This window comes from Balaenoptera physalus (assembly GCF_965194825.1).
Source record: "Balaenoptera physalus genome assembly, chromosome: X".
NCBI lineage: Eukaryota > Metazoa > Chordata > Mammalia > Artiodactyla > Balaenopteridae > Balaenoptera > Balaenoptera physalus.
The window spans coordinates 132,255,379-132,270,788 of record NC_138903.1 but is presented as its reverse complement, the minus strand read 5'-3'; the positions used below and the strand labels follow the sequence as shown (position 1 = coordinate 132,270,788).

The 15,410-nt window shown below is 52.1% G+C and overlaps 2 protein-coding genes across 5 annotated transcripts in view; one reads left to right on the top strand and one right to left on the bottom strand.

The window, feature by feature from the left end:
• Positions 1-3,447, top strand: part of LOC309651822 (heparan-sulfate 6-O-sulfotransferase 2) — a gene marked incomplete at its 3' end in the record, with an annotated part of 141,444 nt that extends 137,997 nt beyond the window's left edge. Inside the window, exons 3-4 of one of the 3 annotated variants that reach the window (XR_014258423.1) lie at positions 871-1,146; positions 3,248-3,447. Coding sequence is in view for 2 of the 3 variants with exons in the window: in XM_082444889.1 (XP_082301015.1) it covers positions 3,248-3,281 (34 nt within the window). Of the gene's footprint in view, positions 1-870; positions 2,285-3,247 lie in introns of those variants that run through there. The other 2 variants (XM_082444889.1, XM_082444890.1) reach the window with 2 other exon arrangements.
• Positions 1-15,410, bottom strand: part of ZNF185 (zinc finger protein 185 with LIM domain) — a 58,505-nt gene that overhangs the window by 11,502 nt on the left and 31,593 nt on the right. The window contains exons 15-22 of one of the 2 annotated variants that reach the window (XM_082444882.1): positions 14,675-14,770; positions 13,855-13,944; positions 8,808-9,005; positions 7,216-7,296; positions 6,745-6,855; positions 5,539-5,619; positions 3,454-3,525; positions 2,293-2,395 (exon numbers count right to left, since the gene is read on the bottom strand). In XM_082444882.1, coding sequence (XP_082301008.1) covers positions 2,293-2,395; positions 3,454-3,525; positions 5,539-5,619; positions 6,745-6,855; positions 7,216-7,296; positions 8,808-9,005; positions 13,855-13,944; positions 14,675-14,770 — 832 coding nt within the window. The remainder of the gene's footprint in view (positions 1-2,292; positions 2,396-3,453; positions 3,526-5,538; positions 5,620-6,744; positions 6,856-7,215; positions 7,297-8,807; positions 9,006-13,854; positions 13,945-14,674; positions 14,771-15,410) is intronic. The other variant, XM_082444883.1, reaches the window with a different exon arrangement.

Sequence of the window (15,410 nt, the reverse complement as noted above, 5' to 3'; positions counted from 1 at the left end):
CACAGTCTCTCCCTGCAGCACTCCTGAGTCAATTCTGGATCCACGCAGATGGAAGAGCTTCCTACCACGTGGCCTTTTGTTCCTTTCCTCCAATGTTCTGGGCCCCTCTCTACATCGGCCACTGCTCTGGCCAGACTCTATGTGGACAAGCAGCCTCAGCATTGCCTGGAAACTTGTTAGAGAGGCCAATTCTCAGGTCCCACCCAGACGTACTGAGTTAAGATACTGGGCTGGGGCCCAGCACTCTGTGTCTTAACAAGCCCTTCAGGGGATGGTCAAGTGTGAGATGCACACTCCAGAGCGAGAACTGCTGCTCTAGACCTCGTTACAACCAATAAGTCATACACCCCACTGCTTGACTTCCATGTCCTCCAGCTTATTTGGCTGGTCTCTGCCACTGCTGGAACCTCCATTACTGGACCAGCTCACCACCTCACTGTTATTGTTCCGTTGCACACAGACCAAACCCTGCCAACTCACCTGGCATAATCTCCGCCCCAGTAAATGCAACTGCCCCTGCTTCACCCTTGTGGCTGAGCCTGGCTAGGGAACAACACAGTACATGCTGACCGGTCTCCATAGCAATGAACGAGCCCTCCCTTCAAGCGGGCTCTGCACAGCCCATCCACCCTCCCTGTCTCTGAGACAATATTTCACAGACTCCCTTTTCTTCTCAAGTGTCCAACACCCCTTGCCCACCCTCACTCATAGATGATCATGTTTTCTAATCGACTGAGAAAACAGAAGCAAGTACTGAAGTTCTTCATTCGTCCACCAGCCAACTTGGGAACCTCTCTGTGTGTGACCCAGAGATTTGGCCTTTCCTATTCCTGCCATGTGTCAACTGGTACCCATCTTTCTCTCCTACAGACGTACATCATGATCACCATCAACGTCTCTTTCTCCTGCGTCATCAGTGTCTGCTCACTACGGCATCGCTCCCATCAGCATAAACCCATGCTTGGCACCTCTGCCCCACTGTCTGCTTGCACTGCTCCCTTACAAAGCCAACCCATCAGGACAGTCTTCCAGACTCACTCTGTCCATTTCCACATGAGCCCACTCCAGTCAAGCTTCTATCCCCGTCACTCCAGCAAAACTGCTCCAACTGAGGTCACAGATGACCACCATGCTGCAAAATTCAAGGTCAATTCTCAGGCTTCATCCCATTTGATCTCTCAGCAACCACTGACAGGGTGACCAATGCAGTCTTTGGAGAAACTGTGTCACTTGGGGCATCACACTCTGTGTTACTTCTCACCCTCCTCTGTGGACCCCCTCCTCTTCCCAACCTCTAAATGATAGAGAGACACAAGGCTCAGCGTCAGCCCCCCTCTCCACCCACCCACACCTTAGGTGATTTCATCAGGTCAGGGACGGCTCAGGGAAAAAGCATGCCCTGAGGACTCCCAGCTCCAGCCTTACCCTGGAACACAAACTCACATATCCAAACGACCATGTGAGCTCCTCACGTAGCTCTCACTGAGGCATCTTCAATTTCACTCATCTCCGCCTTGCCTCTGCTCAAACCTGCTCCCCTCTAGTCCTTCCCTTCTCGGTAAAAGGCGCCACCATCCTTTCAGCTAATGGCTTGGGCCCCAAACTTTGCAATCTCCTTTGACTCCTCGCATTTCCTCATAGCCACAACCTGCCAGCTCTATTTTCAAACAGTATCCCCGATCCAGGCACCATCTTGACATGTCCCCTGCCAACTCCCTAATCAAGTGACTGCTTTCTCTAGCTTGATGTACTGCAGCAGTTTCCTAACTGATCTCCCTTTTCCCATTCCTGCCCCTCTACCGTCGCTCCTTCACCTAGCAGTCAGAGGGATCCTTTGAAAAGCATGAGTCAGACCCTGTCTCTCCACCACCCAAACCGTCCAGTAGGTTCCAACTGCATTTAGAATAAAACCCAAAGTCTCTCTGTATCCTAAAAGGCCTACATGATCCAGTTCTTAGCCATCCTTAAGACTTTATCTCCAGCCACTCACCCCTCACTCATGTCATTCCAGCCACGTGAGCTAAGATACTCCATGCTGCTGCCCCAGGGCCTTTGCACTTGTTGGCTGTCTGCTGGGAATAGTCTTTCCCCAGAAGACTGCTTTTGTTTCCCTCACAGTATTAAGCACGTAGTACTCCTTTCGACTTGGGAGTCCATTCAGCTCCCAGTTCTGCAAAGCCTTTGACATGGAGCACATTCATACAGAGATAAAGCCTTCTCCACACTCTCTGAACCCATAAAGGTTCCCCAGCTGTGGACGATGCTCTCAGCAACACCACCTATCTTCCTTACCTTAAAGCAATAGTCATGGCAGCAAAGGCCAAGATGTTCTAAGGTAATCTTTGGACAGTCTCCGATCTCCTGGTTGCAGTAAGTACAGATCCCTCCACTTGTTCTGGGAAATGAAAAACAAGGATCCACGGTCAGGCTGGTACGCAGACTATTGATGTGATGCAGCCAGATCCTGTGGTTTGACGCAGCCAGGCTTAGGCTGCTGCCAGGATTCCCAGCCTGCCATCTTTTCCTGTGGTGTGAACTGGCCATGTAGCCTTGGGCCAGACTGGACCGCAGCCCACTGTAGACCCTCACATTGTTTCCAGAAACCAGTCCTGTATCTTCACCCTACTCTCTATCGTATGTCTGGACACCGCGATCTGATTCTTATTCCAGGCAGCTTGCTTGTCTCTGTCCCTCGGCCTAGCGTGTCTGCATGGGGGGCTGTTCCCACCTAGAATAGGAAGACATACGTCTTCTCCTACAGGAGACACGTCTCTGTATGCCCTACCTGGCCCCTTGTCTTGATGGCCCTTCTCTTCATGCCTGGGAGCAGTGAGTCCTACCTGGAGTATCACAGAGGCAGCATGGGTCCAAGGACTATCACAAAGTCAGTGTGGCTGTAGAGCCTGCTGGGACCTCAGACTGAAGTCCTAGATACCGACTTGTAGACTGAGTATCTCCCCAGTTCCAGGATCCCTGCCTTTGTTCCTCAAGTCACCCCCTGGTTTTCCTCCTCAGACAGAACCTGTCAAAAGCCCCTGCCTGCCTTGCTGCTGGCCCGGGGCTCAGTCTCTTGACAGTGTTGCCCTCGTCACAGCCCTGTTCCTCCCTCCTATTTTACCACCACCAGCCCCAGCTCACAGTTAGTCAGATGGCAGAGTGGAAACGTCCCTTACCTCGGAGTACTCAGGGCCCTGGGGTTTAGCCCTAGCTCTGCCACTAACTCACTGCTTTTGCCCTTTGGTCTTAGCTGGATTCAAAGGCTTTCATTGCCACAAGTGTGACAGCCCAATGAGGGAAGCAGTGCCCTATGCTGTGGTGTGACACATCCCATCTGGAAATGGGCCAGAAGTAGCAAAGCGGCAGACAAAAGCAAATGGACTTAGCGTGTAAATCTCCCTCACCTGCTTCTCCTCCTGGAGACCTGTGAGCTCCCTGGTAACACAGCAGACTTACCTCTCAGAGTATGGAGTGCTGTCACGTGGGAGTTTCTTCTCCATGTGGCCTGAGTCCTCAGTGCTGCCGACGCTGCAGTGAGTGTGATGGGAGAGAGGAGAGCAGTCATGAGTGGAGAAGGCTTTTCTGATTAACACAGGACTCTGCATGACCAGCCATCATCTGTTATGCTAAATGAACTTGGTGCCAACGAGGCATAATTCTCTCAGAGAAGAGCTCTTACACTGGGGGCAAAGAAGACCTGCTGTGGTGAGGAAGATGAGAAGGGGGTGGCTAGGATTCTGGAGAACTGTCAGTTTCACGGACCAGGGGGAAAGGTCCATGGCTTTTCTCCCCACATATGCGCCTCGGTTATAATGTGACAATCGCCAGGAGCCCACTCACAGCAGGAATCAACTAAGAATGGGAACAAAAAAAACAAGGAAACATTCCAACATAATACCGTGCTGGGTTACACAGTGGAATTAGGGGTGATCTTTTTTTTTCCTTTTCGCATCTTCAGTTTTCAATAATATGACTTTTTATAATAAAAAATAATGATCAAAAAAACTATTTCCAGGGAAGGGCAACTAGCTACAAGCTCTGGGATATGGTTTAGTGAAGCTGTCATGCTAACAGGAGCTGTGTGATGACCTCCTGAGGTTAAGTGACCTGCCTAAGGTCATGCTTGGAGTAAGGGGTGAGCCAGAATTTCAGCCCAGCTTCTGACTTCTTTTGAGATTTAAGCTTACCTCTAAGCCTCCTGGAAGGTAAAGCAAAAGGTGAAAACACTGGACTACACAACTCTAAGTGTCCCATTAAACAAAATACTGCTGGGACCGGAAGAAGAAAAACCGGGAGATGGACAGAGTTCAGAGAGGCAAACACCAGATGGCACCACAAAGAGGGGACTTCCCTGGCGGTCCAGTGGTTAAGACTCCGAGCTTCCACTGCAGGGGCCAGAGGTTCGATCCTTGGCTAGGGAACTAAGATCCCACATGCTGCGTGGCATGTCAAAAAAAACCCCAAAGAAACAAACAAAAACAAAAAACCACCTCCCTGAAAAAAGCTATAGAGACAGAAAATAGTAGTGGCCAGGGGCTGTGGCTTGTGGTGCTGGGGGCGCTGCTAATGGGTCTGGGGTTCCCTTTTTGTGTGATAAAAGTGTCCTGGAATTGGATGGTGGTGATGATTGCACAACGTTGTATAATGTACCAAAAACCACTGGACTGTATACTTTAAAGAGTGAATTTTATGATATATTAATTATATCTCAACGAAGCTACTAGGAAAAATCACTCTAAGGAGTTACAAGTGAAGAAATGGAGGCTCATAAAGGTTGAGCATCTTCTCCAAAATGACCCAATAAATGGGGGTTGAGCAGGCACTTGAACTTGACCCCTACGCCCACGATCATCATTCCACAGCAGCAGTGAAAGCTGGTCTGGAGTCCCCAGAGGCCCAATCCTGAAATAAGGCCAGGATGCACCTCTCTGTTACTAAAATCCTCACCCTAGCAGTGGGGTGATGGATGTGTCATAAAAAAAAAAATCCCAGGAATACACTGTCTCAGTGTGGGTTAGTTTTTAGCTGAGGTGGCATGGAGGTACCCTTCAATATGGCACCTGGAAGCAAGCAGCCAAAGAGATGATGAGTGAAATGTGTGTTCAAATGAGGCAACCTGGCATGTTGGAAGGAGCATGGGAGCTGAAGAGAGGAGCCCTGAGTTCTGGAACAGGATGGAATTAACTAGATGGTTCTTAAGGGCCTCACCAGCTCTATCAAGAGTGATGCTCTCAGGATTTCACAAAAGCAAGCTTGTAGTCTACCAAGAAACAAATACAGGCAGAAACGGATGGTGCTGGAAGTGGAGTGTAGGATGAATTAACGACAAAAGGGGAGCGCAAAGGCACCGAGTCACGGAGAACATCTGGAAATGCATAAATCATGTCCGTGAGCAATTAAATCGTCCACCTATTCAATAAATGGTTACACAGAAGGTACTCTGGGCGAAGTACTTGATGAGGTACTGGGGATGCAGGAATGAGGACAACACAGGGCCTGGCAGGAGAAGGCCGTGACATGGAAAGATCTGGGACTTCTCACCTGCTGTAGAATGAAGACAGTGGCTTCCCGGAAGATACCTCACGAGCATTCACGTACTCCTTCACAAAGAGAATCCCTTTGCTGTAGAAAAAGCATAGCAGAACAGAAAGAGGTATACTGGAAGATTCCAGGGGACTGGGCCTGACCTAACGCAGGGGTCCAGGACAGGAAGGACCCCCATTTTGTTTGAAGGAAGTGAAGGAGCTCATGGGAATGCCTGGGGGCAGAGGTGCTGGTGCTCTACCCCCCGCCGGGCAACAAAAGCAGGAAACAGGAGCTGCTAGGCTGCTGAGCCCACTGTGGACTCGGGCTGAAATCAAAGCCCATGAGTACAGCCTGGTGTGTGTGGATTTGAGAGCGCTAGAAAGACGCTCCTTGCAGCCAGTGGTGGGACGCTACCCTCCAGAGACTTCAGTCCAGTGGACTTTCCATTCTCCTCTCTGACCACATTTTGTTTCCCTTCTGCCTGGGACCGAGATCACCCCTAAGCCTCATCTTACACTGTCAAATCTCCATCAGCAATCTAACCTCTCCCTTCCCACTCTTGGAGCTCCAGGGTGAGCTCAGGTAGTTGCCTCACCCTGGACAAGCCCCTGGCAACTTTGGAAACAAGGTCTACCTCACGATGGGCTCACCATGACACCAAATTTGGCCCCATTTACATGCTCTGCACTCCAGCCTGCTGGCTTGATGGCAGCAGACGCTCCTCTGATCTCTCCTCCACACACACACACACACACACACACACACACACACACACACAGAGTTCACTCAGCCTCCTTGCAACGGCTCCCTTCCTGCACTGTACGATGGCAGGTGAGGACAGGAACTCAGGTGAGGCAGTGGTTATGCGCCTCTTCTCACAACAGATAACGTGAGAGAGACAGACACAGGCCCTGGCCTCAAAGGGATTTCTTTGGACTCTGCAAGCATGTTCCCCAAGAAACATTAGCAAGGTCCGAAGGATGGCAGAGTCCTAGAAGTGCCACCTCAGCTTCTCATTGGGAGACTCTGTTCAGGCCCATACACAGGAGTTTATATTAGGGGAACTTGGGCTACACTCTGTGGCCCCTTGATCAACGGGCTGCTGAGAACTGGAGTAGGTACTAGAGCTAATATCAGGGAAGTAACGTGGGCCAAAAGCCGAGTCCTTTAGCTCCAGGGAGGAAACAGCCCACAGAACGTCTCCCGATTGTCCCTTCTTACCTGGTTGAGTTAGACTCCAATTCACTTGGGGAGGCTGGCACATAAACACGAGGCTGCTCAGAGGTGGCAGTGACAGCAACAGTGACCGTACACCTTGAGGGGTTCCTCATCCTGAAAGAAGCGGAGGGAGGAGCCGCCGTGTCAACACTGAGAGCTGATGTCTTCCAGGGTCAAGCAGGGGCTAATGCCGAGACCGCCACTTCAAAGAGTTTAAAAGAACGCTGACGTTTTTTAAACAACCCTTGAAAATCACTGAGCTGTTTGTTCCTTGAGGCTCCTGAGATCAATGGATAGAAGTACTCATTTTATAGATGAGAAAACCCAGGTTACGTTGTAAGTTGGTGGCAAGACCCCAGCCTTCCAGTGTGTGCCCAGAACTACCCCTGCAGCCAAGGGTCTTGGCCTATGACTCACTTGGTTACAGCAGAGCTATGGGGCTGGCAAGGACTTGACAGACACAGCCCCGCTCACCTCCTCAATGGGTGGGGCAGCCCCTTCCTGGAATGAGCTCCCTGCCCCCATCCTCCAGTGAAGTTTCTGGAGAACACAAGGCTGAGGGAGAGAGGGACAAATGAATTTAGGTGTCACCAAGGAAGAGATGTGGATGGACCTCATTCTGGAAGTCACCTACCATAAGAAGAAGCAGGAGACTGACAGGTATAATGGTTTTTCTGAATCTCCACCCCTTGGTGTAGCACACAGCCCCTGGTCTGGAATCCAGTGCCCAGGACTTCAACTAGTTTAAGAGTGGGGAGGGTAGAGAACAAGCATGATAGCACCTGCCCAGCTCCCCAGCCTCATCTTCCCAGACTATGTCACGTGTACCTGATCTCTCTCGTATCTTTGCACATGACACCGCTTTCTCCTCTGGGAAGCCATTCCCAGAGCACCTGCCCTCTCACCCCAGGCTGGGTGAGGTACCCTGCCTCAATGTGCCCAGTCACCCTGTGCCTAGTCCTATGTCACTCTAGGACACAGGAATGCACGATGCAGACTGAAGGAGGTGGAGTGGCTGGGAGGGGAGGCCCAATGGGAACCTGGAGAGACAGGCGGGGGATAAAGTACAGAAGCAGGTAGTCAGAAGAGGACTGAGTACGAGGGGAGGGAAACAGCATCCACTTCTGACTGAACAGCTAGCAAGTGTCTGGCATCCTCTGATCCAGACACAGTGTGACGGTCGCGGGGACAGAAGAGCTGGGGGGCAAGGAGGCCTGAAGCACAAGAAGGAGCCGGGTTACCAAAATGGAGAGGCAGCGGGCACAGCACAGGGGTCGCAATGCAGTCTCTGGTCTGCCTGCCGGCCTTCTAAGCCCTATCAGGCCACTGCCTGGCTGGGTGGCTACTGGCCAGCCATGCAACCTCCCTCCGCCTCAGCCTCTCAACTATAGAACAGATGTAATAATAGCACCTCTCTCATAGGGTTGGCGTCAGAACTAAACGAGTGAGGACACATAAAGCATGAGAAGGACGCCTGCACATTCTCAGCACGCAGCAAATGCTAATGGTTGCTACCGTGGTGTTACTGCTGTGCTATCTGTGTGCTTCCTGAGGGCGTGCTTGGGGGCCTGGCCATCTTGTTCAGTGTGTGTATGGCCGCTACCTACAACCGGTTCATATGAAGTACTTGTATATCGTCTCTAGGTTATTCCCAAACTCATGACCACTTTGGGCAAAGATCTCTGGAGAGCTAAGAGAACACTGAAATGCTGCCATACAAGGCACAGCTTAGAAATCTTCCAGCCCCATGAATGGCAAAGGCACCCCGTATCCTTCTGCCAAGCCAGGTCTCCATGCTCCATGTGGCTGCCAGACAGCACGGTTCTCTGGGCACCTTCTCTCTGCCAGGTTTGGTGTAACAGATTTGGTGCTGTGGCTCCAAACCCAAGCCCACAGAGATCTACCCCTGGGATACTCATTGCTTGTCAGCCTCCGATGGGCTCCTAGGCCATCACAGCTGCAGAAAGTAGCTGGCATGCCTAGCGTGTTAGGGTTTGTTCTGGGCTATGGGCCCTGACAAAAGTCCGGTTCAGGCAGGCAGGAGTCCAGCACAGAGTGGCCCTTACCTGCTGGCCTGGCTGTCCACTTCCAGGTGCTGCTCAGGATTTCTGGGGCTGCTCTGCTGCTCGGGGCTGCTGGGGTCTGCCGGCTTCTGGCTGGGTGCAGCTGGGTCTCCCCGGTCATCTTGCTGGGCTCCAGGCCTCCCCTGCCAGGAGTCTCCCACCTTGGTGACCACATTCTCGTCCTCAAAATCAGCCAAGGTGCTGAGGAAGAATAAGCCCTTGGTTACCGACTACACACCGATATCCTCTCCCGTGGCCATAGCGGGCTCCTCTCCCGGGAGGTGGGGCAGACAGGAGGCCGGCATGGCCCCCACCTCGGGGAGAGCGCGTGTCTTCCTCAGGGGGACCCCAGCACCACTGCTCCCCTCCCACCAACAAAGGCTGTCCCCACGTGTATTACATGAAGCGTGAGCCCAGATGCTTTTGTCACCCCCTCAGTCCAGCAAGGAGGGAGTGCCTTCCCTGCTGTCCTCGGCATCAAGCTCTTTGGGAGACCTTCCTTCCGTCCTAGCCTCACATCACGGCTACCCTTGCACATCCCTCCCATCACCATCCCCATCCTGAGGTGCTTCGGAGGGCCTTGTTCTCAGTGCCGGTGCCTCCTCCACATCCCGCGTGATGGTGCTGCTGCCTGGTGGCCTCAAGCACCAAAGATGTCACATGTACACTGGCCGGGGCCAAGACTGAGTGAGATTATTGAGAACATGAGCCTAGCATTCCAAAAGATGAATATCTCGTTCACCATCACCTTGATCCTGGCCCATCCCGAACTCAAGCCTCCCAAAATCAGCAGCCTGCCTCCGGCTGGTGGGGCTATCTTAGGACGAGAAGACCACACCACCAGCTACCTCCAGCCCTGGGACTCTATTCATGGAAGTTAATCCCATAGTAGGCAGGCAGGCTCGCTGCCTTCAAGCTGGAATAACAAGGGGAGTGGAGCTCATACCTTTTGGACAGTATGCTCTCCTCAGATAGTGCCAGCAGAATGCCCTGACACACCCGCCCCACCTCTGCCTGTGACATACAGGCTTGAGCTAAAGGCAAACCAAGAAGGCCTAAAGAGTTTGTCTCCCGACTCTGGAAGCCCTGAGCTAGCTTTACCATGGACTTAATCGGAGTCCTGTACAAACCCCTATCCCCTATAGAATTACGGTAATAGAAGTTATCCTCACCAAGTTTGTGAATAAAGCCAGGATTCTCAGCAAAGAGCAATTTGGATGTCCACTGTGACACAGGGCCAAGCGGATGAATAAGGCTCCTTCACCCTGGGCCTCAGAGCAGAGTCACTACAATCATAGGCGGTATAACCCACTGAACCCATAAAAAGGAAATCTTAGTAAAACAGTCACAGGAAGTCTTGCTGAGCAATGCAACAACCCAGAGGTCTTCCAGGCCCCTAATGAATTGCCTGGAAGTCAAGTGTTTAGAGATAGGGAAGGTAATACTTCTGGCTGTAACCAGATCAAAGATCCAGAAGCCTAATACAGCTACTGACAATTCTGGACACAATCACACTCTCTACGTGGAAGAAAACAGCCCCTTCGACTCTTGTGCTACCTCCATTACACTCCTCCAATGGTTGACAGCAGTTGTCCGCGGTGAACAAGTGTGGTTAAAGTTCACCTGTTCCTAATGCAGAGAGAACATAAACCTGAAAAGCCCAGACTTGCAACACAGAGGAAAACAGCATATGCTTTAGATGTAAAGTCTAATAACACAAATTTAGTGGGGAGAAGGTGAGCTTATCGATCTTATTAAATGAAGTCAGGCCAATACGGCTGGTAAAGGGGACCAGAGGCCACCTTTCTGAGTGTCCTTAAATAGTTCTGGTAGAAAAAGATAGTCCTCTGGGACTGGTTTATTTGGCTGTAACTTCTTATAAAAGGAGAATCCAACATTTACGTAGTACTCTGTGCCAGGAAATGTCCTACATGCAAACGCATTTAACCCTCACAACAACCCTGCATGGTAGGATCTATTACGGCCACTATTCTACAAGTAAGGAAACTGAAGCACACAGATGAGTACGATACCCAAAACCGCATAGCAAGTAACTGACAGAGCTTAGGTTTGAGCCCAGGCACAGGAGTCCGTGCTCACTATACTATACCACCTCTTCCTGTACCTGTATTGTGATGAAGCAAACCAAGTTAGAGTAGGGTAGACTTCCTCAAGTTTGGGACAGCTCCACCGCTCTGCAGGAGGCCCCTGCCCACCCCACTCCCCTCCTTCCCCCACCGCTTAGGAACAAGCCCCTTCCCCACGGAGCCCCAGCGCCCAGAGCAGGCATCTCCGCCCGAGGGCCCTCGTGGTTGGAGGGTCGAGCCGCCCTCCCCGCGAGTCCACAGCTCCCGGCCCCAGCCAGCTCTGAAGACCAGCGCCCAGTGCCCAGACACCGCCGACACCAGGGCTCCCCGCCAAACAGCCCCTTTGGCTCCTTGCGGGCACCCAGCTCCCTTCCTCTCTCCCGCCTCCGACGGCACTGCGGCGAGGGTGCACACGTGGTCGGGGGCGCTGCTTCAGCCCCGAGGACGGTGGAACCACCCATGTCCTCCAGGCCACGGGGGAAGGGCAGCCCGGCCCAATTGTGATCCTCGCGCGCCATCTAGCGGCAGGCGCGGGCACGACCGCGGGAGAAGCGCCGCCGAGGCCGCTCACGCCCACGGTAGCCATTTCGCTGTGTGGACGGTCGCGCTTCCCGATAGGCACCGGACACAAGCTCGGGACTGCAGAAAATGGCGGTGCGCGCAGGCGCACACTCGCCGAACGCAAAGGCACACCCTCCCGGGGCACGCACGTGCAGGCACACACGTTGCGTGCCGGTGCGTGTGCGCAGGCGCATACGTTCTGTGCCGGCGCGCGTGCACAGGCGTACACGTGCGTGCCGGCGCACGTGCGCCGGCGCACACTTCTGTGCCGGCGCGCGTGCGCAGGCATACACGTTCTGTGCCGGCTGCGCAGTTCCCTGCAGAGCAGGTGGGGACTCCGTCCGCCTTTTTTTCTTCCCATTGTAGAATCTCCTGGCCTCCCATGACATCGTGACAGCTCTAGGACAGAGTTTGTCAGCCTCACCATTATTGACATTTTGGACTCGATAACTGTGGTGGGAGCTGTCCTCTGCACTGTAGGACGTTGGGCAGCATCCCTGGTCTCCACCATTTGCCAGTAGTACCCTCTTCCCAGTTGTGGCAATCAACAGTGTCTTCAGACATTGCCAAGTGACTCTTGGGGGGTTGGAGGTGGGGGAGATGCCCCTGTTTCAGAACCACTACCCTAGAACAATTGAATCTAAATCTCTCCGCGTGGGTCACAGGATACTTTAAAAAAAAAAAAAAAAACCACTTCTCAGGTGATTATCAAGTGCAGCCAGAGTTGTGAAACACTGATCAAGAAAGTTTGTTTTGATTTTGCAAACTTTTAATCAGAGAAAATTAGTTGTAAGCCTGGGCTCTACAGTTACCAGATCTGAGCTCTATTTCTAGCTTTGCTCTTCATAGGCGCCCTCCGTTTCCTCCACTGTCAAATTGCATAATAAGAAGCCAGATCCTTCCCCGGGTTTGGGGAATATTACATGTGATTGTGCAGATGGCATGCTGTACACATTAACCATCTGACAGTTACTGGTTCTGGGTCTTGAGAATAGGCTGCAAAGACATGTGATTGTGCAGATGGCATGCTGTACACATTAACCATCTGACAGTTAGTGGTTCTGGGTCTTGAGAATAGGCTGCAAAGAACAGAGTTCATAAACTAGCTTTTCAAAGTTTTTCCTGGGGTTTTTCTTAGAGCCTCTTCAGTTGCGACTCAGCTCTGCCATTTGGAATCCCTTGACAAGTCAGGTAACCTTTCTATGCCTCAGTTTCCCCATCTTATCCATTTCACAGGGTTGCTGGCAAGAGTAAAGCACCTGGCAGAGTGCACTATAGGTGTCAGTTTTTGTTTTCACTCTGTTAATTGTCAGGGCAATTTGAAACAAAAAAGTCACATAATAGGGCCTCATACCTTAGAGATCCGTTACCCACCCCACCCCCAGCATCAGTTTATGTAGGGGTGACAAATGTAAAAAAGTAGCTGTAATGTGGTGTGAAATTGCAAAAATTCACTCACTTTTTAAACACCTAAATCAGACCGTGTTCCTCTCTGGCTTAAAACTTGAAAGAAGATCCAATCTCCCTCTCATGGCACGGTTCCATCTATGGTCCCCCTCACCGGGTAGGCCACTTTATGCTTTGGAACCTGCTAAGCGTGTTCCCAAAGCAGGGTTTTAAGTTTGTGTTTCCCTATCTGCAGGTCTTTACTCCTTGCTTTCCCAGAGTTGTTCGTTCCTCCACTCATCTAAGTAGTACCCTCCTCACCACCATTACTCTCTATCTTAGCACCCCGGCTATTTCTTTCAAAGCACTGTTCTTCCCAGGAGTCACAGAGACCTGACTTCCAGTCCTTTGTTATTCATTATAGTTAGGCACAAAGCTCACATGATTGTGGGGAGGGCCATATGAGACACTGAGTACAGGGCTGTGCACACAGTAGGTGCCCCAAAGTGAAGTAGCTGTTGTGATTATTAACGATATCTGATACAAAAGGCCAATCAGCCCCTGCCTACCTTGACAAACCTCATGTGCCACGCCAGTAAACACCAGGTTATTTGGAGTCCTTTGTACATCCTGTACCCTTTGCTTGGAGGACTCCTATTCACCTTTCAAGATTCAGCTCAAAAGTCACCTCTCCCATGAGGCTGTCCTGGGGCCCCCTTCCCCTGTTCCAGTCTGGACCAGGTTTTACCCCCCATTAGCCCTGTCCGATTTGTCTGTGTACTCCAGTCTCCAGCACAGAGCAGGTGCCTTCCAAGTGGTTGCTGACTGACAGAGTGGGTGACTTCCTGACTATGGAGGACTTCCTAGAGGAGGCCAGAGGTTTCCAGCTGGGGCTTCAGCCCTCGCCACGTCCCTTGGGCCAGCTCACTGGCCTCACCTTCCCAGCCAAAGGCTAATGTACACTTGAGTCGCCTCTCTCCACCGCACAAGCTCAGCACTGTTGGCTGATGACTTACCCCTTTGGGTCCGTCTCCATGTCCTCCAGGTGTGCTGGGCTGTTGCTCTTCCTGTTAGCCAGGACAGCAGAGGCAGAAGTGGCACCAGAGCTGAAGGAGGAAACACACAGACCTTCTGAAGCCTCAGACCAAAGGAGACCTGGGGCCCAGGTCTTCCCCTTCCCAGCTGCATTCTCACAGGAAAGGAGGACCTACATCTGGCCGTGACCAGCTTGGAATTCCTGGGGAAGTGTCCCCCTAGTTTGGGGTTCCAGCATCCTTGCATGACCTACACCTCCCAGGGCTCTGTGGGAATCTAGAACGATCGTTCCTTACTAAATGTTGCACACACCCACAGCAAAATGGCCACTTCCCACTGGTGGGTTGGTAGATGAAACAGGGCAGAAGCCTGCAGCGTGGGAATGCACAACCTCTTCCCATTGCACCTTTGCACCTCCCTAGCCACCTCCACATGCTCCCTGGGACTGAGCCCTCTACTGCTGGCTGGCTGTCCCTGGGATTCTTCCCACTGACTTCTCCTAGCAGGGTCTCTTCCCAAGCTACACTTCTCAATGCCCTCTTCTCTGCCACCTCAGCTTGGGTCCCTATGGGTAGGTGCTGAGTTGTCTGGGTCCCCTGACTTATCACCTGTACCCACTCCTGCACTGCCCCCGGTGGGTGGGTTCACTTCCCAGCCTTCTCTGTCCTGCAGTGATCACCTGATGTGAAGAAGGCATGGAGCTGAGAGGTTCAAGGGGGACCCTGGGGTGCTGGACGTGAGGATGAACCATAAGGCCGTCTGGCAATGGGATTGGTCATTGGGCAGTTGCCCCACCCTTACCTGGTGGCTGCTGGTCCAGGCTTATGAGGCTGTGAGTTGGCACTGGGCACCTCCTGATCATCCAGGAGAGGGGTAAAGACAGCAGGTGAGGACAGCCTGTGGAAGGAGGCCAAGCCCGGGCTTGGTTCAGGACTTTGCGTCTTTATGTCTGCTCCCCCCGAGAGGGTGGCTTCTGTTCCCAACAGATGATGGGCACTAAGGAGTTCCTCAGATGGATGCTTGGAGCACAGTACTCACTCACATCCTACAGCTGACTGACACCAGGACAGCGTGGCCTCGTGGTGAAGGGCACACTCCCTGGGGGGGCACATGACTCTGTTTCAAATCACAGCTTTATTAAGCTTCTGGCTGTGTGACCTTGGGCACATCAACTGACCTCTTTGGGCCTCAGTTGGATCATCAGTGAAATGGGGTGACAACTGTGTATGCCTCATACATTTTCTGAGAAGAGTAAATGAGTCAATAGATGCCAAGTACTTAGAAAAATGCCTGGGCCCCAACATGTGCTAAAGTTCTCCTGTGATTATTACTGGGCCCTGTGGCCATTTGTAGAAGCAGCAACCCTTTGCAGTCCGTCTGTGCCCATCAACTTGATACAGATTCAGTGGGTGCTGTCTTATGCAGCCTTCCCAGGTATAGGCTGAGTTCTATGTCTCTCTGTGACTCACAGCATGCCGAGCAGTTACCCTCCACTTGAGTAGCATGCTAAGAGTTCCTCATGTTTGTTTCCTCACCC